Genomic DNA, 22,560 nt, shown 5'->3' on the forward strand with positions numbered 1-22,560 from the left:
TGGCTAAACAAATAAAGGCACATCTTGTAACAACAGACAAAAGAATGCTGTGGGTTTTGAGTGCAGCTGGTGGAGCTAATGGGAGGAACTAGATTCTGTGGACAAAGGAGTTGGTTCCAGGGTTCTGAACTGAGCAGACGTTTCTCTCTCCAAAGACTCTGCACCAAGATAAGCAAGTAAAACCTGGTTGTTAACTTTATCCGTAAGTGGCATTTGAAATATATGGATTTGCTTAACTGGAATATACAGGCAGTTTTCAGGAAGCAAGTTAAAACATTGCAACTGTTAATTGTAAAGCTATTTCGTTGCTGCTAATGTGCTTAATTCTGTGTTCAAATTAAAATTTGTTTTAATATAAAATGAAAAACGCTTATTGTCACGAGTAGGCTTCAATGAAGTCACTGTGAAAAGCCCCTAGTCGCCACATTCCGGCGCCTATCCGGGGAGGCTGGTACGGGAATTGAACCGTGCTGCTGGCCTGCTGTAAAAGCCAGCGATTTAGCTGAGTGAGCTAAACCAGCCCCTTGTTAAAAGCTGCCAACTGGTCAGTGTTATCACTCCTGTGCTGCAACATTTCCTCTTAGTTTTACCAAATGCAAACAGTTGGGTTCCAGTCCAGGATCTTAATCAAAATTGGGGTTCTGGTCCGCATCTAGAACAACAGGATGTTTCCCCGGCTGGTGAGTCTAGAACCAGGAGACGCAGTCCCAGAATATGAATGATATGAGGAGGAATTTATTCACTCGGAGGTTGGTGAATCTTTGGAATTCTCTACTCCAGAGTTCTGGTAGCTCAGTCGTAGAGCGTGTTCAACACCAAAATCGACAGGTTTCTGGAGACTGGGGACAGCACAAGGAAGTGAAGTTACAGTAGATCAGAGCAGGCTCAAAAGGGCCAAATGGCCCACTCCTGCTCCCATGTTCAGGAATCTGGGGTAGGAATGAGACTGAATGGTATGGGATCTCGGATGCAAATCAGGGAGACCATTTGGTCCATTCAGGCTGTGGCTGGATGTCCTGCTCGACTGACTGAGCCAATCAGGACTCTGGCTTGGTAGCGATAAACAACCAGATGCTACTTGAGCGACAGAAACATCACCTGAGAAAAGGGACAGGCTGAGCAGGAAATGAAGAAAATGTAGCTAAATAGCACGGAGTGAAACAAAACTTTAAAACATTTATTTCCAAACGCATTTTTCAACAAATGTAAAATTTTGTCTGATAACACTCCTCCTTGTGGAGCATCTCAGGACAGTTGACTTTGGTAAAGGGGCTGTATAAATCCAAACTGTTGCTTATTACAGAGCTCGTCATCATCCATTGAACAGTGGGTCCAACGTGATTGTCCATTACAGAGCCACTCCAGACACAGGCGAAGTTCAGGTGTAAGAAATACATTCAAACATTGACACTAAAGTACAGATTGGAACATGTTCAAATCTCACTTTAATTTCCCTGCCCCCCCCCCCCTCATCATAGAAAAGGAATCTTAAAATTTTGCAGCAAAAAAAAAACACTCAACACACAAAAAGGCCCAACAAAATGACAGCAGGCTATTACAATCATAGCCTGTCCTTCAGTCCTTAACATGTTAAACTGCCGCCGAGGACCCGGGTTCGATCCCAGCCACGGGTCAATGTCCGTGTGGAGTCTGCATTCTCCCCGTTTCTGCGTGGGTCTCACCCCCACAAACCCAAAAGATGTGCAGGATAGGTGGATTGGCCCTTAATTGGAAAGAAAATTGGGCACTCTAAATTTATTGAAAAAAAAAAGATGTAACACTGCTTCTGAATTTAGAACGCTGCTGTGTGGAGCGATAAGTGCCTCGATTGGCATCTTCCAGGGTCAGCACTGGACCACCATGCAGCCTGAAAGAGTCCGACAGGACCCCCTGCGACTAGAGCTGCACCTGACTCCTCGAGCTGTGGGTCAGAAGCTCTCTACAGCCCCTCATCAGAGGCGGAACAGGTCAGCAACCCCCTGTGGTCATCGACGCTCTAATGAATCACATCATCCCGCCATTGCAGTCACGCTTCCCAATTAACGTGTTCAGTTTCCAGGCCATCTCGAAGACTAAGATGTGCGTGCTTGCAAGATAATAAGGTTTAAAAAATATCACTTCCCTCCCCAATTAAAATTTATCGTTCATATTCCGCACCACCGACCTTTTTTCATATTTCCACGAGAATAATTGCTACGGTGGGCACATTAGAGACCAGCGGCAGTGAAATGCGACACCGGGGGGGGGGGGGGGGACTTTCAGCATGTTTCACCACTTTGAAGTCACTCGAGTGGGTTCGTACGTCACACCATCAGTCATCAGTCATGGGATCAAGACACCGAGGGCATAGACAGCATCTCGGACAAGCTGCACATCCATCCAGGGAAGGGAAAGAGACGGGGTGGGGGATTAAAAACAAAGCGGCGGTTGATGCAAGCAAATCGCGACAACACGCTGGCTCATTGCAGTTCCAGTGGGCGAGGGATTCGATCGAAAAAGAGCAGATGGCAAATCTGTGCCTTTCGCTACGTCTCTCAATGGGTCAATAAAAGTAAAGCACGTGCGCCAGAAGAGATTTTAGGAGACAGCCAGCGACTCAAATTGTAAAAATGTGCGAGTCACAACTTGTCGTCTGTAGTTATCGAACCAGACCAGCGAAAAGTGCATGGGGGGGAAAAAAACCTGGACATGGAACAGGGATTCATTATGAGGGGTAGCCAGGAAATGCTCTGTTTGGATGCGTTCAAATGTCTAGGATCAGGTATTTCGCAACCTGGGACCAACATTAAAAGATTAAATAAATGTTTGTTAAACAGTCTATTTTTTTTTATAGGTGTAATATATAGGCTGATTCGAAACACGTCGAGCTTCTGAGCCTCAACAGATTCCTAGTGGCAGGAAAGCCATTGGGATGAGCCTATCCCCGATGGCGCAGCGTCAGAAGGACGATCTATCTTGCAGATAATCACCGATCCATCCCATTCTCCTCTGGCTGGCTGAAGCAGATTCTGAGGAGCTGCTCACAGAACTCCAACTCTTCCTGTTAAAACATTAAAGTCAGACCAGAATTCATTTCATTTTGTCTTGTCTCAGTTCCCCGCCTCCTCCTGGAGGCAGTGGATTTTGCTGCAATACCCCCCCCCCCCCCCCCCCCCCCCCCCCCACACTTTGGTATGTTGCCAAAATGGACACGTCATTAGCAAGCCTTGAGGGGTATTATCTGGAAATTCAAAGGCAACACCCTCGATTTATTTGGCACCTTCAGTGCAATGACACTTCTAGAGGCGCTTCACAGCGTTATAAAACATAGTATAATCCTGGGCCACATATGGGGGGATGAGGCCAGATGACCAAAACCTTGATCAATAAATTTTATTGAAAATTCTCTCATACTATTCTGGTGTTTCCCAATTTTATGGAATATTCGAGAGTCCAGCTTTGGTGTTCCGAACTGATCAGGTTTGCTGCTTTCCATCTGCTGAAACAGGCTAGCATGGGATGTGGGCGTCGCTGGCTGGGCCAACATCGGTTACCCCTCCCTAATTGCCCTTGAACCGAATGGACAGTTAAGAGTGAACCACATTGCTGTGGGTCTGGAGTCACATGGGTGGCACGACAGTACAGCGGTTAGCACTGTTGCTTCACAGCGCAAGGGTCCTGGGTTCGATTCTCGGCTTGGGTCACTATCTGTGCGGAGTCTGCACATTCTCCCCGTGTGTCTGCGTGGGTTTCCTCCGGGTGCTCCGGTTTCCTCCCAAAAGACGTGCTGAAATCTCCCTCTGTGCACCCGAACAGGTGCCGGAGTGTGGCGACTAGGGGATTTTCACAGAGGGGGGGGGGGGGGGCCATTTCCAGAATTTAAGAGCCCAGACAACTAAAGGCACAGCCATCAATGGTGGAGCAACTATAATTGGGGCTGCACAAGAGGTCAGAATTAGATCTCAGGAGGGTTGTGGGGACTGAAGGACATTACGGAGGAAGAGTAGGGTGAGATCCTTGAGGGATCTGAACACAAGGATGCAAACTTTAAAGTCATAATGTTGCTTGACTGGGAGCCAATGCAGGGTCAAGAGTGGAGGTGACAGGGGACCAACGAGTTAAGACATGGACAGCAGAACTGTGGATAGCCTCATGTTGACAGGGGTGTATTTGAATTCCAAGTCGCACTGGTGCTGGCATGATGCCCACCCCGCACGTCACTACATGTTTTGTTAAAAAACAAATAAAATCTGAAAGCCCATCCAGGGGCTCCAGGTACTGAGCCCAACTTCACCGTGACCTAATGCTACCCCTGACCAAGATCAAATAACTCATGAGGCACACGTGAGGCACCAAAGCTGGTGGTTAGGGTCCTTGGTAAAGTGCTGAGTGGCGTTAAAAATATTGAAAAGACGGGATTAGAGTCGGCTTTTCAATCCAATGAAAAGGTATTCAGTTCCTTTCATGAGGCGGACAACACAAATGGACCTCAGCACTGTGAAGATGGAGCAGGGGTTGATGGGAGCCGCGTGACACAATCTACACACTTCAAAAACATTAACCTGCTCGCTGCTTAGATGCTGAGTAACCTTCCGGGACTGTGAAGGACCCGGCCCAGCAGCGACACCAACAGGCGTCTCCTGGTATTGCTGATGCGTGGAAAGCCTCCAGCAAAAATACAACGCCTTTTTAAATAAAATGGCTAGAGATGTTCCTTTGAAATTTAAAATGATGTGGGAAAAGGTTTGCAGCCGGTTGAGAGAATTCCACCAGCCAATGAAGGCAAGTTACCGACTTTCAAAGAAAAACGTGAAAAATTCCACATCGCAAAGAGTATAGAGGCACCGGAATAAACTGGAACAGGAAGGTTCCAAGTGGCAGGAAAGCCTGGACAGACCGAGGTTTATTTTGGTAGAAAGTGACCACTGGTGGGGTGACCGGATGGAGGTGGTTAAATGTTTGAAGGGGCTCCTTGGAGTAGATAAAGATGTTTCCAGGTGGGGAGGTCTAAATGTTGGGACCATGAGCAATAAGATAAGTTATTAATAAATCCAATAGAGAATTCACGAGGAACCTCGCTACCGGGAGAATGGTTAGAAAATGGAACTCACCATTATTGCTGGATGTGGGGCAGCACGGTGGCGCAGTGGTTAGCACTGCTGCCTCACGGCGCCGAGTCCCAGGTTCGATCCCGGCTCTGGGTCACTGTCCGTGTGGAGTTTGCACGTTCTCCCCGTGTTTGCGTGGGTTTCGCCCACACAACCCAAAGGTGTGCAGGATAGGTGGATTGGTCACACTAAATTGCCCCTTAATTGGAAAAAAATGAATTGGGTACTCTAAATTTTTTTTTTAAATTATTGCTAGATGTGACAGGGGCGGCGCTGTGGCAGAGTGGTTAGCACTGCTGTCTCACAGCGCCAAGGACCCGGGTTTGATTCCGGCCTTGGGTGACTGTGTGCGGAGTCTGCACGCTCTCCCCGTGTCTGCGTGGGTTTCCTCCGGGTGCTCCGGTTTCCTCCCACAGTCCAAAGATGTGAAGGAAAAACAAACAGAAGGGTTAGGATCGAGCAGGGACAGGGCATGCCCCTGTGAACAGACTGATTCTGTGCTGCAAGTTATATACTATTCTAATCAAACACATGGTGGGACTATCTGTGTCTAGCAGGTTCCTGTGTCAGGTGTGGATGCTGCATTAGAACCGGAAGAATGGAAGGTGCCTTGAATATGGTGGAACGATTCAGGCGGAGAACAGAATACAAACAGGCAGGAACGTTTATTCCCATCACTGGGAGGGGTTTGCAGTCAGGGTGACTCTGGACCCTGGCAGCAGAGCACAGAGCCTGAAAAGCTGGAAGAGCTGAAAGCGAGGGATCATCCTCAAAGACCATCTCCGAGACAATGAAAAGCAAACAATCTACCTCCGGAGTGTCCAATCTGCAAGATAATGGCGCAGTTACTGTACAGCGCTGCTGGGAGCGTGAACATTTCCATCTGTACTGTCCAGGTTGCCACCTTTCGGAGGAGACGTTAACCTGAAGGCCTGTCTGCCCTCTCGGGCGGCTGTTAATGATCCCATGGCACTGTGCATCTTGGCCAATATTTATCCCTCAACCAACGTCACAAAATCAGACCACCTGGTCAATATCACACTGCCATTCACTGGACCTTGCTGTGCCCAAATTGATTGCTAAGTTTCCTCCATTAGAACAGCAGCTACACCTCAAAGAACAAAGGAAAGTACAGCTAAAATCTTCTACACTTCCAGGGTCCGTATCCCTCTATTCCCATCCTATTCATGTATTTGTCAAGATGCCCCTTCAATGTCACTATCGCCCCAGCGAAGCATTTCATTGGCTGTAGAGAGCTTTAATGCACCTGAAAGTGAAACTGAAGATCCGAAAAGTCACTCTACAGAGGGATCTAGGGGTCCTAATACACAAGTCACAACAGCTAGTGTGCTGGCACAAATTAAGAAGGCTAATAGAATGCTGTCCTTCATTACGAGAGGAATTGAACACAAAAGGATGTTCTGCTTCAGTTATACAGGGCATTGGTGAGGCTGAGTGCAGTTTTGGTCTCCTTATTTAAGGAAGGATGCAAATGCGTCGGAGGCAGTTCAGAGGGGGCTTACTAGATTGATTGCTGGAATGAGCGGGTTGTCTTAAGAGGAAAGGCTGGACAGACTGGGGTTGTTTTCACTGGAGTTCAGAAGAGTGCGGGGGTGGCTTGATTGAAGTCTACACGATCCTGAACAGTATTGACAAGGTGGACGTGGAACGGATGTTTCCTCTTGTGGGCGAGTCCAAGACTCGGGGGAACGGTTTTAAAATGAGAGATCGCCCTTTCAGGAAAGAGGTAAGAATTATTTTCTCTCAGCAGGCTGTGCGATTTTGGAACTCTCTGCCTCAGAAGGCGGGCAAGGGAGGGCAGGGGTTGTAACTGAATATTTTTAAGGCGGAGGGAGATAAGAATCTTGTTGGGCACGAGGATCAAAGTGTTCTTGGGGGTAGATGGGAATGCGGAACCCCAAACACAAACCAATCAGTCACGATCTTAAGAGATGGTGGAGCAGCCTTGCGGGATGGAGGTCATTCCACCGAGTCGTTGCCACTCTCTTTGAAAGAGCGATCCAATTAGTCCCCCCCCCCGCCCTTTCTCCACAATTTCCGCCCATTCAAGCCGTTATCCAATTCCCTCTTTGAAAGCTGCCACTGATCATCCTTCCAGCACCGAGTGCATTCTCCCCCTTTCTCCAAAATCGGCCTGAGGATTCTTCCTGCACTAAAGAAAACCTTACACACCAAGGCTGTGCCAGCATTTATTGCCCATCCCCAATTGCCCATGAGGGGGCAGTTAAGAATCAACCACATTGCTGTGGGTGTGGTCTGTGTCGGCCAGACCGGGTAAGGACGGCAGACTTCCTTCCCGGAGGGATATTAGCAAACCAGGATGGGATTTTACGACAATCGACATTATGAATATTTTGTGCTTGTTGTTCGGGACCTATCCTGAATTGCAGGATACAATAATGTGGTGCTTCCCAAATATTTCCACAGTGACCGCCATTTTAATGGTGCGACCCTAGAGTGAAAATTGGAGGGCAAGTTATTGAGCAGGGTGGGATTTCAACAATCACCAAGAGTAACAAAGACACCGACAATTCTGCTGGCCCCGTCAGTGGCAATGATCGGGTCTCCAAACTCGTTAGATTAGGCCGCGTCCACAGGTTAAAAAAAACACATGCACATTTAAAGGGGCCTCATGGCCGATCCCGGGTCTGTCAAATCCGAGTCTCCGTTCCACAATCGATCTTCGGAGATCGCCACCCCAATTGCTGGTCACGCGACCCCCGCTGGGGAGGGGAGGGGGGGGGGGGGGGGGGGGGGGCTCCGGCCCAGTTTGAGAACCCCTGCAATCGTGGACTAGCACATGCTCCCAATACCAGGCTGTCCGCCCCCCCCAAGACAGCAATGAGTACGTGCCTGAAATTCCTCCTGATCTTTTAGCATCCGTGATCTCTCAATCAGAATATCCTCCAGACCCAGCTGCCGTTCTTGACACTGCCTCACTCCACGAGGGAACTCCGTCACCAGGCTGCAGAGGGAAGAAAACTCCAGAGTCACTCAAGCTGGGAAATCAGGACAAGGCACCCCGTGATGTACATGACCCTCGCATTTCACAAGTATCTGTTGCTGAATTGACCCCTAGCCACACTTAGCTCTTTGCTATTGTAAAAGGTTAGGGATCTGTTCAATATTAGTCATCTGTTGACCCTCAGTAACTATGAGAGACACAATCAACTTCCTTTTGTTTCAAAGTAATGTCAAAAGGGTTAGATTAAAGTCGATTGCTGGAGTGACCAGTGATATAGAGTCCAAAAACCTGAAAGCAAAACCCCTCCCCCATTCCTAAAAACACGAAAGAGGGCCTCTATTAACAAAACACATTTTGCAGCCCTAGGATTTCAAACGGGGGCCCCTCCCAGAACAGATGCGACCGGGTGTTTTATTGCCTCGACACAACTTTGCTACCCCAGGCGTGCCCTGTCACTAACTTAGTCCATCGTCCTCCACCTGAGCCTGCGAAAGCCCACTGTCCCCCTCCCTGTGCTGCGGAAACCCTCACCCACACCGTCATTTCTTGAGAATCGTTGCTCAAAGGCTCCTTTCCTCGGTCTCCTGGCACAAGTTGGCCATGATAAATTGTCCCTTTGTGTTCAACGGTTAGATGGGGTTACGGGGATAGGGATTGGGTCTGGGTAGGGTGCTCGTTCGAATGGTCGGTGCAGAATCGATGGGCCGAATGGCCTCCTTCTGCACTGTGGGGATTCTATGCTAAGCGCCACCACCGCTTGTCCACGTTCTCTCCCGTAGACCCTCGTATACCTGTCTCCAAGTCATGGACTTCAAGATCCCTCTCGTCACTTTCATAGAACAGCACAGAACAGGCCTTCATTTCATTTAGAAACATAGAAAATAGGAGCCGGAGGAGGCCGTTCAGCCCCTCTAGCCCGTTCCACCATTCAATATAATCATGGCTGATCATCCAACTCAATAGCCTCATCCCACCTTCCACTCACAACCTTTGATCCCCTTCGCCCAAAGTGCTGTATCTGACTGCTTCTCGGTAACATGCAATGTTTTGGCTTCAACTGCTTCTTGTGGTAACGAATTCCACAGGACGACCACTCTCTGGGTGAAGAAATTTATCCTCATCTCCGTCCTAAATGGTCTACCATCCTCAGACTGTGACCCCTGGTTCTGGACACACCCACCATCGGGAACGTCCTTCCTGCATCGACCCTGAGCAGTCCTGTTAGAAACTTACAGGTTTCTATGAGATATCCCCACTCCAGCGAATACAATCCTACAATATCTACTGATACGTCAGTCCCGCCCTCCCAGGAATCAGCCTGGTAAACCTTCGCTACACTCCCTCTAGAATGCCCTTCCTCAGATAAGGAGACCAAGACGGCAATACTTCTGGTGTGGCCTCTGGCCTTTCCTGTCCTATTTCATGGAATCTTACAGCACGTGGCCATTGAACCCAGGCTGACCCTACCCAAAGTTAGCCCCTCGAGCCTGACCCGCCATTTACCGAGATGACGGCTAATCCATGACCTAATTCCATATACCTACCTTTGGCAATTCCCTTCTTTTCCCCACAGTACATTTTTGCCCAGCCACTTATCCTAAGCTCAAAGCCCACTGTTACCCTAACTCTGCAGTCCCTCACCTCCTAATCAGAGACCGATCATTCAGCCACTACATACATCCCTTTTAACCTCCTTCCTGAATCATTTGATCCTGCTACCTCTGAAAAATCCCCTTATAAACCTCTACCACTGAGCAAGTGCTTTCCCTTCCAGCTTGGCTCTCACCTCCGAGGTTTTGAGAAGGCCTGCATAAAGGAAGACTTGTGGGTGTAGATTTCGGCCCAACCACCTTCACCAGCAAAGCAATGAAGAAGGGACAGTGTACAACTGGACCACAAGACATGGGAGCAGAATTAGACCATTCAGCCCATCGCATCTGCTCCGCCATTCAATCATGGCTGATATATTTCTCACCCCCATGCTCCTGCCCTCTCCCCATATCCCCTGATCCCCTTATTAATCAAGAACCTATCTATCTCTGTCTTAAAAACACTCCGTGATTTAGCTTCCACAGCCTTCTGCGGCACAGAGTTCCACAGATTCACCACCCTCTGGCTGAAGAAATTCCTCCTCATCTCTGTTTTAAAGGGTCGTCCCTTTACTCTGAGATTGTGTCCTCTGGTTCTAGTTTTTCCGACTAGCGGAAACATCTTCTCCACGTCTACTCTATCCAGGCCTCGCAGTATCCTGGAAGTTTCAATAAGACCCCCCCCATATCTTTCTAAACTCCAATGAGTAGAGACAACCACTTCTCGTATGACATTATTTTGAGTTGGGGAAAGAGTCAAAGAGGGGCCCTTTCTTCCTCCGCTTGACCCGCCAACATCCCAAATTGTAGAACCATTACAGTACAGGAGGCGATCATTCGCCCCTTCGAGTCTGTGCCAGCTCTCTGAGGAGCAATCCACTCAGTTCCACCCCCCCCCCCCCCCCCCCCCACTCTATCCCTGGAGTCAGGCAAATTTATTTTCCCTCAAGTGCCCATCCAATCCTCTTCTGAAATAATTCACTGTCTCACCTTCCACTACTCTCATAGGCAGCGAGTCGAGCTCCGAGCCATTACCAGCCACTAGGTTTAAAAATTTATTTCTCAACGCCCCCCGCCCCATGTCATCTCTTGCTCAAACCCTTAAATCTCTGTCCCCAGGGCAGCATGGTGGCCTAGTGGTTAGCACAACGCCTCACGGCGCTGAGGTCCCAGGTTTGATCCCGGCTCTGGGTCACTGTCCGTGTGGAGTTTGCACATTCTCCCCTTGTCTGCGTGGGTTTCGCCCCCACAACCCAAAAATGTGCAGAGTAGGTGGGTTGGCCACGCTAATTGGAAAAAATAATTGGGTAATCTAAATGTTAAAAAAAATCTGTCCCCCAGTCCAGGCATTGCCAAACTCAGGGGCGCGACCCGCGGTGGGTGTTGGGAGGGTCGCGGAGTTCCCGATCACACAAATCCTCACGCAACAGCCGGCTTTTAATAATGCCAGCTGCGAGCGGCCTTCAAATTGGCCAGGAACAGATAAACAAATTTGGTCGCACTGCACATGCGTGCTGGATCATCGATGTGCATGCGCAGTGTGGCCGCATTTTTTTTTATTCGTTCCTGGCCAATTTGACGGCCGCTCACAGCTGCCATTATTAAAAGCAGGCTGTTGTGCGATCGGGAGCGCCGCGGCAGACGGCTCTGCGACCCTCCCGACACCCGCCCGCGGGTCGTGCCCCTGAGTTTGGCAATGCCTGGACTGGGGGACTGAGATTTAAGCGTTTGAGCATGAGATGACATTGGGGGTGGGGGGGGGGGGGCATTGAGGAAGAAAATTTTAAACCTAGTGACTGGTAATGGCTCGGAGCTCGACTCGCTGCCTATGAGTAGCGGAAGGTGAGACGGTAAATTATTTCAGAAGAGGATATGGTCGCAACCTTTTTTTTTCCAAGTTCGGGGGGGCCAAAGGGACCCAAAACCATATCCTCCATTTTTGTCAGCAACAAACAAGGCAAGAGAAAACGGTGGGCCGCGCAGGTCGGCCGGCTGGCGTGGGTTGCGCAGGTCGGCTGGTTGGTAAACGTGGGTCCCCGGAAAAAAAGTTTGAAAAAGACTGCACTAGTCCTTATAGCGAACGGAAAGGTAACTAACTTGGTTAGCTGTACATCAGCTAACAGGAAGGTTGGACCACCTTCTATGAAGCTCGCAGTCTTGCACACCTTGATCAAATCCCATCCCCTCACCCCGCAAATCAGGCTCTTCCTCACAACCTCAGCCAGGCTAAATGCATCACCTCCCACTTGAACTCTCTTGTTGCCGGTTAACATAGGGGCCACAGCTGGAAAGAGCCGGGCGGTGGTGGTGGGGCACAGAACAGGATCCAGCGGTTAAACAGTCTGCCAGAGTTCCCCGTGCGAAGAATACGTGTGGGTAGCCGGATGGACAGTAAGCAGCCACGGAAAAAAACACAGGCAGTGGTCAGAGAGTGGAAGGGGAAGGAGGTTTTCCTCCCATTTACCTGCAAAGTGCACCCAGAACATGCTCATGAAAGGGATCATGTTCTGTCTGAATGAGCGACACCAGCTGCTGCACCATCCCCATCGAGCAGAGAACATCTGGAGGAAGGGAAAACAGCAATCTTTTAATCCGCCAGTCTTGGGATTGAAACATTTCAATGTTCTTGCGACACTTTATTCAGCAATATGGTTGTTCTATTGTTAAATCATGCTCCTGGGACCTGCAGTCGTCCGTCCTGCTCGGAGCACTTGATGAGAGCTCCCGCAGAGAGCACTATGTAATCTTGCTCTCCCAATGTTGCCACCGAGGGGGTTTCTTCACCCTGCCCTTCCTGAAGCACTGGGTCTTTGCTGGATTGCAGTTCCATATGTGTCAGCTCCCTCCCAAACTTGCAACCAAATAGGCATCGCTCCAGTCTAAGGGTTGGCGGGCTATGCGAACACAAGAGGACATCGCAAACTGTCTTTGATGCCCAAATGTGCCTCCAACCGGATGAAGGAAGAGGCGGGGGGCGTTAACGGAGAAGTGAAGGACAAAGCAACTGAGGCTCTTTTCATCACAAGAGTATTTCTGTCAGCACCCACGGGGCTGAAACATCCAGCTCTATAAAACAGAGTACCACTGCCATTAGCCACTGCTCATTCTACAAAGAATTGGCCACACTTTGCGCGACCCGTGTTCTCATCGGCACACGAGGAATAGAATTCTGCTGCCGTTCCAGCTCTTATCAATGAAACATCACAATCCATGTACCTGGAACAAATGTCACCCAACAGGTTTAGCATAATTTCCACGGCTCGGCACTGATGCCAAAGCTGTGGCGTGCAAATTGGGTTAAAGCCAAAACCTTTGCCTGTATGTCGGGTCAGCATTTTTACTAGAATTCGCAAAGTAAAACTATTCTGCATTGAATTCCCATTTCTATCTCTGGGACATCACCCAACTTCCACCTATTCATGGGATGTGGCCTGGGCCGGCATTTATTGCCCATCCTCAATTGCCATTTAACTGAGTGGTTTGTTCGGCTGGCCGCTTCAGGGGGGCAGTTAATAATCGCCCACCATCCTGTGGGTCTGGAGTCACGTGGGCTTTGTGCGAATGAAGATTCACACAGACTGAAACTTCCTCTGTCTCCAACATCTAACATTGAAAGAGGAGGAATAACAGACAGAAATCCCAAAGCAAATGTGTAGATCTGGCAAGAGCCTCTCGATTCCTTCGAACATGAACATCATTGACCTTTGAATCTAGAAGGAGAAATGTTTGCCCAATTTGTCGGCAGCAGTGGTTAGCACTGTTGCTTCATGGCGGCAGGGACCTGTTTCGATTCCTGGCTTGGGTAACACTCGGTACGGAGTGTGCACATTCTCCCCGTGTCTGTGTGGGTTTCCTCCGGGTGCTCCGGTTTCCTCCCACAAGTCCCTAGTGACGTGCTGTTAGGTGAATTGGATATTCTGAATTCTCTCTCTGTGTACCCAAACAGGCGCCAGAATGTGGCGACTCGGGGATTTTCACAGTAACTTCATTGCAGTGTTAATGTAAGTCTACTTGTGAGAATAAAGATTATTATTATTACTACAAGTAGGCCAGACTGGGTGACATTTGCGAACCAGATGGGTTTTTATGACAATAGTAATCATTAGACTTTTACTAGGAACTGGTCGACACGGCTCCCTCACGGTGCCATGGGCCTGGGTTCGATCCCGGCCCCGGTCACTGTCTGTGTGGAGTTTGCACATTCTCCCCACAACCCAAAGATGTGCAGGGTGGGTGGATTGGTCACGCTAAATTGCCACTTAATTGGAAAAAGAAATGAACCGGGTACTTCAAATGTATTTCTTTTTAATTGACTTGATCAAAACCTTTAAGGCCCCGAAGAGGTATTGACAGGGTGGATGTGGAGAAGATAATTCCTCTCGTGGGAGAATCTAGAACCGGAGGGAGGGAGGGCACGTTTAAAAACAAATGAGTGCATTTAAGACAGAGATGAGGAGAAATATTTTCTCCCAGAGGGCGGTGAGTCTGTGGAACTCTCTACCTCAACAGGCATAAGAAGCAGAATCTTTAATTTTTAAAATAAATTTAGTGTACCCAATTATCTTTTTCCAATTAAGGGGCAATTTAGCGCGGCCAATCCACCTACCCTGCACAACTTTGGGTTGTGGGGTCGAAACCCACGCAAACACGGGGAGAAGGTGCAAACTCCACACGGACAGTGACCCAGGGCCGGGATCGAACCTGGGACCTCAGCGCTATGAGGCTGCAGGGCTGACCCACTGTGCCACCGTGCTGCCAATCTTTGATTATTTTTAAGACAAAGCGAGATAGATTCTTGATTAACAAGGGGGGGGGGGGGAAGACTATCGGGAGACGGCAGGAATGTGGAGTTGAGATTACAAACAGATCTTATTGAAAGGGGGAGTAGGCTCGAAGGGGCCAAGTGACCCCACTCTTGGGTCTCAATTCATATATTTGTACCCCTGTATGTATTCAAATTTCACCACCTGCTGTGGTGGGATTTGAACCCTGGGTCTCTGGATTACTAGTCGGTGACAATAACAATAACCCCACTGCCTCCTCTTTGTTGCTTCAGTTAATTTCAATCTGGAACATAAGCCTCAACAAAAACTGGATCGGGAGGGGGCCCATAAATAAGCCTCCTAAATTGGTGTTTAGCCACTCTTGCTGGTAAAGTATACACGCCCTTGTGCAAGTGAAACAAGGGCAGAGTTGAGCTAATCTAACAAGTGCCCCAGGATTGAATTGCCTGCCGATACTTACTGGGGACAAGCGACCGATGTGGAACTGCCTCCCAGCGCGAGTCAGCACCTTCAGCAGAGGAGGGGAAGAAAAATGGGAAAAAGGAAAATAAAATTAAAAACCCAAATCGCACCACATTCGTAGTCAGGGCAAGGACGACGGGGTCCCATTCATTTTCTCTCCCCCACCCCCACCTTCCTCCCCACACACACATACACACACACACACATACACCTTTCATTACAGGCAAATTCTGACCTTTGTGTTCCGGGTTGCTGATGAGCAGGTTCTGCAGCAGGAAGGCAGCTTTCACCTTCAGCTTCTCGATGCCGCTCTGCATGGCTCTCATCAGCACAGAGAAACCGTCATGGTCCACAAACTCAAGCAGGCCAGCCTCCTGCTCGCGGACCAAACCTAAAAGAGGTGGGAGGAGAGAGAGAGGTAAATTAACGCCTAGTCCTATTTCCAACTGCATTACAAGCACTCACTGCTGTGATAACAATGAACACAGCATAGGAGATACCTGAACCAAAGGCTCACCTCAATCCTTCAACTGTGAAGAATGGGTGCCTCTATAGAGGGCATCTCTCACACACACAAGGGCAGACATGTCTTCAATCAGATCAGCCATGGCACAGTGGTTAGCACAATTGCTTCACAGCTCCAGGGTCCCAGGTTCAATTCCCGGCTTGGTCACTGTCTGTGCGGAGTCTGCACGTTCTCCCCGTGTCTGCGTGGGTTTCCTCCGGGTGCTCCGGTTTCCTCCCACAGACCAACGGTGCGCAGGTTAGGTGGATTGGCCGTGCTGAGTGGTCCTCAGTGTCCAAAAAGGTTAGGTGGGGTTACTGGGATAAGGTGGAGGTGTGGGCTTAAGTAGAGTGCGCTTGCCAAGTGCCGGTGAAGACTCGATGGGCCGAATGGCCTTCTTCTGCACTGTAAATTCTATAATCAAAACTTGGGATTGCTGGTCTGTGTGGTTCAGCTCTATTATTTGATGGCGCCTTTACCCACATCACCAAAAGATAGTCACCATTGTGTTGCTGTTTGTGGGAGCTTGCTATGCACAAACTGACTGCCGCAATTCCTACATCACGACAGCGATTACACTTCAAAAGTATTTCACTCGAGTGCGGCGTGGCGACGCAGTGGTTAGCACAGGTGCCTCATGGAGCCGAGGATTCGGGTTCGATCCTGGCCCCGGGTGACTGTCTGCGTGGAGTTTGCACATTCTCTCCGTGTCTGCGTGGGTCTCCCCACCCTCCCAATCCACAGAGATGTGCAGACTAGGTGGATCAGACACACTAAATTGCCCCTTAATTAGAAAGAAAAAAACTAAACTAAAAATAAAGCATTTCATTGGCTGCAGAGAGGGTTGGGACATTCTGAATGCGAGGCATTCAATCGAGACATTAAAGAGGGCTTTAGATAATTATTTGAATAGAAACAATGTGCAGGGGTGCACATTGGGGAAAAGGCACTAATTCATTTTTTAAAAATTTTTTTAAGAGTACTTTTTCCAATTAAGGGGCAATTTAACTTTGCCAATCCACCTAACCTGCACATCTTTGGGTTGTGGGGGTGAAACCCACACAGACACGGGGAGAATGTGCAAACTCCTCACGGACAGTGACCCAGGGCCAGGATTCGAACCCGGGTCCTCAGCGCCGTAGGCAGCAATGCTAACCACTGTGCCACCGTGCTGCCCTAAAAGGCACCAATTCATGATGGTCCTTTGGAGGGCCGGTGCAGACACGATGGGCCGAATGGCCTCCAGCTGCACTGCCACCATTCTGCCATTCCGAAAGGTGGTGTATGAATGCCAGTCGTTCTGTCAATATTGGAATTAGAAATTGGCAGAGAGCCTCACATTCTTATGAGGAATAAAGCTACCGTCTCCTGTGATCAGACAAAGCCAGTGCCACTTACATGATACAGCAAAGAGAGCCTTGATTCGAACCATGTCGTTGCTGTCGCCGTTCAGGAGCTCCAAGAGTTTGGGCATCGTGCCCAGGTTCAGCACATGCTCCTGGACGAAGGGGTTATTCTGGCTACACGTGCCAATGAGGTGTGCTGTTCGCCATCGCAGCTCAGGGTCGGGACATTCCAGGAAATGCTCCACCACCATCTGCATGCCCGCTAGCTTACAGAAATCTAAATAAAACAAAGAGGGCATTAATTTTTTTTTTTAAAATATAAATTTAGAGCACCCAATTTAATTTTTCCAATTCAGGGGCAATTTAGCGTGGCCAATCCACCTACCCTGCACATCTTTGGGTTGTGGGGGCAAAACCCACGCAAACACGGGGAGAATGTGCAAACTCCACACGGTCAGTGACCCAGAGCCAGGATCGAACCTGGGACCTCGGCGCCGTGAGGCAGCAGTGCTAACCACTGCGCCGCCGTGCTGCCCTAAAGAGGGCATTAGTAAACCATCCCCAGTCGAACCCGGGGCTGGAGTACAGAAAATCAGCCTTGGTTTTCACCCCCTATCATTCTCTACATTACAACGGTGGCCACACGTCTAAAGAAATGGGACGACCCACAGTTGTCAAAGACGCGACACAAGTGCAAGTTTTTCTCTGAGTCTGAATAAAACGGAAAATGACTCCCATGCCTCAAGGACAACATCAATTACCTCTTGCATTATCCAGGTTTTCACACAAATCCGCCACAGTATCTAGCGCGTTGCTCCTCCTCCCATCCTCGTTCAGGTCATCCTCGGATGTTTCATTCAGGATCTGGAGGCAATCTTTGATCTGTTTCACTTCATCCAGTTGTCCGTTAAACACATCCGACAGCGCATCCTGCAGCCACTGTCTCCGCTATGGGAAGAGAGAGAGAGGGAGAAATTATTAAATGACAGTAAAACAGACACAGCATGGATGAACAGGCAGCCTCTGCAACATTGGACTGCAGGCTCCTTCGGCAGCACCTGACAAACCCACAACTGCTACCAGCTCGAAGGACACGGGGCAGCAGGGTAGCATGGGGGGCAGCAGGGTAGCATGGGGGGCAGCAGGGTAGCATGGGGGGCAGCAGGGTAGCATGGTGGTTAGCATAAATGCTTCACAGCTCCAGGGTCCCAGGTTCGATTCCCAGCTGGGTCACTGTCTGTGTGGAGTCTGCACGTCCTCCCCCTGTGTGCGTGGGTTTCCTCCGGGTGCTCCGGTTTCCTCCCACAGTCCAAAGATGTGCGGGTTAGGTGGATTGGCCATGCTAAATTGCCCGTAGTGTCCTAATAAAAAAATAAGGTTAAGGGGGGGGGTTGTTGGGTTACGGGTATAGGGTGGATACGTGGGTTTGAGTAGGGTGATCATGGCTCGGCACAACATTGAGGGCCGTAGGGCCTGTTCTGTGCTGTACTGTTCTATGTTCTATGATCAGCAGGCACACCACCACCAGCAAGTTCCCCTCTAAGTCACTCACAATCCTTCAGTAGCTGGGTCAAAATCCCTGGAATCCCTAACAGCACCGTGGGTATATCTACACATGGACTGCCGCATCTCAAGAAGGCAGCTCACCACCACGTTCTCAGTGGCAATTAGGGATGATGAATAAATGCTGTCCTAGCCCGCGCGCTCAAGTTGCGCAAATTAACTTTTGAAGAAGTCGCTCAGTTAGCGGAGCAGGATTAGATGGAGGGTCATAATCATAAAGCTCCTGGGCCTAATTCCGGGTCTGTACGGATCTCAGGTGAAGATGAAAACCAGGTAAAACTGCAGAAGTCGGAAGTATGAATAATTAGAAAGTGGAAATAGGAAGCCAGCCTGTCAACATTTGGGAAGACAATTTAACATTTTGGGCAGGGAAACGTGATTCGAGTGACTGGAGACGACAACAACGCTTGCAGATCATCCGATACTTTGCACTTTTGCCTCCCCCGGGATTTGAAAGCTATTCACTGGCCACCAATCTCAATACCTGCTGCTTCCAGACCTCGGCTGTGCCTTCAAATCTCACTCCAGGGACGCAAACAAAGGTGAGGGCTGACATTCCCACTCGTCACTTCCCCCCACCGATGCAGCATCTTGCTGCACTCACAGTTTCCGTTCCACCCGAGGCCAACAGCAGCTAGCTAGCTAGCTAGCTCAGTGAAGGCCAGCATGCAAGCACCAAGCGACCCGACTTGTCTTCAAAATTGGGATGGTGGGGAAAAGGGAGGCGAGTCAAGCAGAATCACACTTACGTCCTCTGGCATGGGATGTAATTCCGGAGCGGTGTCCCCCACAGACCCTGCCTCCACGGCAAGTCTCAGCAGGCCCTGCAGATTGTTGGTATGGTGCCTGTTCCTCTCAGATCCACCTTCCGCCATTTCGAAGGAACCTCAATCTGGAAGGAAAGAAAATATCAAGATCAACCGTGCAATAATCAAAGTGGCATAGAAAATACCGGAAACACTCGGCGTTGCGAATGGGAAAAGCAGAACCATCGCTTGGCTCTTATTAGCACTACTGGCAGGCAGTGGGGGTAGCGGACGAGGGCGGTGTCGTCAAGGGGGCTGTAGATGGAGCAGATGGTCTGTCTTATCTTTGCTTTCCAATGCCCAGATACTCAAACAAACATTTACCCTGGCATTGCAAGTAAAACAGCAATAAACACAGCAGGTTCGTCAGCAAACGTGAAGGGAAGAGCTAAGTTACAGGCATTTCCGCTGCACTGGAACGGCGTTATACATCAGCAACGCCATAACCTCAATACAGAAAGAAATGCCAGACAATGACCGCCTTCAACAAGACAGAATCCAACCATCTCCCCCCTCTCCTTTTTTTAAATTTAGAGTACCCAATTCATTTTTCTTTCCCCAATTAAGGGGCAATTTAGCGTGGCCAATCCACCTACCCTGCACATCTTTGGGTTGTGGGGACGAAACCTACGCAAACACGGAGAGAATGTGCTAACACCACACGGACAGTGACCCAGAGCCGGGATCGAACCCGGGTCCTACAAGAGCAGGTCATAGGCTGGGAATTCTGCTGATTCCGCAAAGGCTGCCCACCATCTACAAGGCACAAGTCAGGAGTGACTCCACTTGCCTGGATGATTACAATTCCCACACCGCCTAGGCCGAAGCTTGATCAGCACCCCCATAAGCATTCACACCCTCCACCCACCGGCTCACGGCGGTAAGCAGTGGTACACACTGCATCTACAAGATACGTCGCAACAGCTCACTGAGCCTCCTTCGACAGCAGCTCCCAAGCCAGTGGCTTCTACCAGCTAGAAAGACAAGGCGATTGGATGCACCACCATCTACAAGTTCCCCTCCAAGCCACACACCATCTGATTTGGGACAAAACTGCTGTTCCTTTACTGTTGCAGGATCAAATTCCAGGATGAAACTCCCCTCCTAACCACACTGTGGGTGTACCTACACTACATGGACTGCAGCGGTTCATGAAGGCAGCTCACCACCACCTTCCTAAGGGCAATTAGGGAATGGGCAACAAATAGTGGCCTAGCTAGCAAGGCCCACATCTCATGAAAGAACAAATGCTTAAAATTGCAGTGTGACCTGCTGTGTGTTTCCAGCATTTTATCTGTATTTTAACCCACACATGGAACGCTGCACATGAAAAACACAACAGCAAGAGGCAAGCCATGTAACTTGGAGAGCGAGGGGGAGGGGGGTGGGGGTGGGGGTGGGGGGGGGGGGGAGAGAGGGGAGGAACCCCATGAAACATAAAACACGTTTCTTCCAATGAGGGAATTGAAGTAGTTTCAACATGCCATTCTCTCACTTTAAAGAATTTTGGATAAAGGAGATCGATGGTAGATTTTATAGATGTGCTAAAGTGTAACACATTTAGAAAACAGCAGACTTATACAAGTGGCTGGGGGAGGTGCAGTGGGACGACTGGGTGATGAAGATCAGGGGAAAATGGGAAGGGAAGTTGGGGGGGGGAGGATTAATTGGGGAGCATGGAGTGAGGCACTACATGAAATGAGTGAATGAAATGAAATTACTTATTGTCACAAATAGGCTTCAAATGAAGTTACTGTGAAAAGCCCCTAGACGTCATTTTCCGCCGCCTGTTCAGGAAGGTGGTATGGGAATTGAACTGTGTTGCTAGCCTGCATTGGTCTGCTTTCAAAGCCAGCGATTTAGCCCTGTGCTAAACCAGCTCCAAGGGTAAATGGGACCTCCTCCTGTGCAAGGATAGGCCTGATACAGGGTGCATATGACTCGGGCGAGAATGAGTGGCTTCTTCCAGTGGGTAGCAGATGAGTGTGAGAGGTGTGGGTGGGGGCTAGCGAATCACATGCGCATGTTTTGGGGTTGTGAAAAATTGGGAAGATCCTGGGCGGTCTTAGTGGAGGAGGAGGTGGACCTCGGGGTTTCAGAGAAGCTGGAGCTCATGAGAGAGGAGGAAGGCCGATGTCATGGCCTTCACCTCTGATTGCATGGCAGCGGATTTTACTGGAGTGGCGGTCGACATCGCCACCGGGGGTAGTGGCTTGGTTGGGTGACCTGTACGACATCCTGCAATTAGAGAAGATAAAGTATGAGTTATGGGGCTCAGCAGGGGGGGTTTGAGAAAAGGTGCAGAAGGTTTGTGACCGTGTTTGAGGAGCTGTTTGTCGCGGAAGGAGGGTGAAAACACTGCTCTGCATACACTCCAGGCAGATCGTCCCGTGCATTAAAAAAACATCAGACATACAATAAATACATAGACATCTGGTGAAGCATATGTAGTGGTACTCAGTAGAGAAGATGCATAGAGATCAGATCAGTCCATGAGAGGGTCATTCAGGAGTCTGGTAACAGCAGGGAAGAGGCTGTTTTTAAATCTGAACCTGAAGAAGGAGCCGTGCTCCGAAAGCTCGTGTTTGAAACAAACCTGTTGGACTTTAACCTGGTGTTGTAAGACTTCTTACTGTTTTTAAATCTGTTGGTGCATTTTCTCAGACCTATACAACTTTGGACTGTGGGAGGAAACCCACGCAGACACGGGAGAACGTGCAGACTCCACAGACAGTCACCCAGCGGGGAATTGAACCTGGGACCCTGGAGCTGTGAGGCAGCACTGCTAACCCGTGTCTCTGGTCAGGCGCAACTCTCTTGGGGCCTGCGTGAGGAGAATTTCCAATGATGCCGCCATTCCCAGCCAGGCCCTCACTGAGCTGGATAAACCGGGGGCCGGAGCCGGGATGCCGCCCGGTCTCCCCCACCCCGGGCCCCGACAACCAGGCTCAAAATGGCCGTCCCCTCCTCCCAAACCCACCCCCCGCGGGTCACAAAACCCCATTAAAATGCTGCCGACCTTACCCACTCTCCCCTCGCACGGTCTCCGTCCCGGCCGCACGGGCGCTCCGTCCCCTCCCCCAGGTCACCCGCGCCGAGGCTCCGCCACCTTTCCAGATTCTTCCAGGCGGCTTCAGTCCATGGGCGCCACCATTTTGCCGGAAGTTACGTCGCACGTTGTGACGTCGCCGAACAGGAAATGACGCCGCTGCGGGGCAATTGTCTGCCTGTGCTGCAATCGCCACGCCGCCATCTTTGACAGATCCGCCCCTCAGGCCTCCACCCACATTGAGCCACAAGGAGAGAGAACTGGGGTGGCTCACCTCCACCTCCCAGTGTCATTAAAGAAAAGACAAAACGCTAATGTGATGTACATTTCATTGTGGGGTTGGTTGTTTTAAAAAAAACAGGAAATTCTGCCATATAATGTCT

At 49.7% G+C, this 22,560-nt stretch overlaps 1 protein-coding gene across 3 annotated transcripts; it reads right to left on the reverse strand.

The window, feature by feature from the left end:
- Positions 1-1,149: 1,149 nt before the first annotated feature.
- Positions 1,150-22,309, reverse strand: hspbp1 (HSPA (heat shock 70kDa) binding protein, cytoplasmic cochaperone 1). 3 transcript variants are annotated; one of them, XM_038783555.1, is made up of 9 exons: positions 22,153-22,309; positions 19,072-19,214; positions 17,521-17,707; positions 16,812-17,036; positions 15,144-15,299; positions 14,907-14,954; positions 12,127-12,223; positions 7,962-8,073; positions 1,150-3,040 (listed from the first exon to the last, which is right to left on the reverse strand). In XM_038783555.1, exons 2-9 carry the CDS (start codon positions 19,195-19,197, stop codon positions 2,966-2,968), a joined length of 1,026 nt encoding a protein of 341 aa, XP_038639483.1. In that variant the 5' UTR covers positions 19,198-19,214; positions 22,153-22,309; the 3' UTR covers positions 1,150-2,965. The 3 variants fall into 3 exon arrangements, with proteins under 3 accessions (XP_038639483.1, XP_038639484.1, XP_038639485.1); XM_038783556.1 differs by having other exon boundaries at positions 22,148-22,300; XM_038783557.1 differs by lacking the exon at positions 14,907-14,954.
- Between the last annotated feature and the right edge of the window lie 251 nt (positions 22,310-22,560).

The sequence above is a fragment of the Scyliorhinus canicula genome, chromosome 23 (genome assembly GCF_902713615.1).
Source record: "Scyliorhinus canicula chromosome 23, sScyCan1.1, whole genome shotgun sequence".
NCBI lineage: Eukaryota > Metazoa > Chordata > Chondrichthyes > Carcharhiniformes > Scyliorhinidae > Scyliorhinus > Scyliorhinus canicula.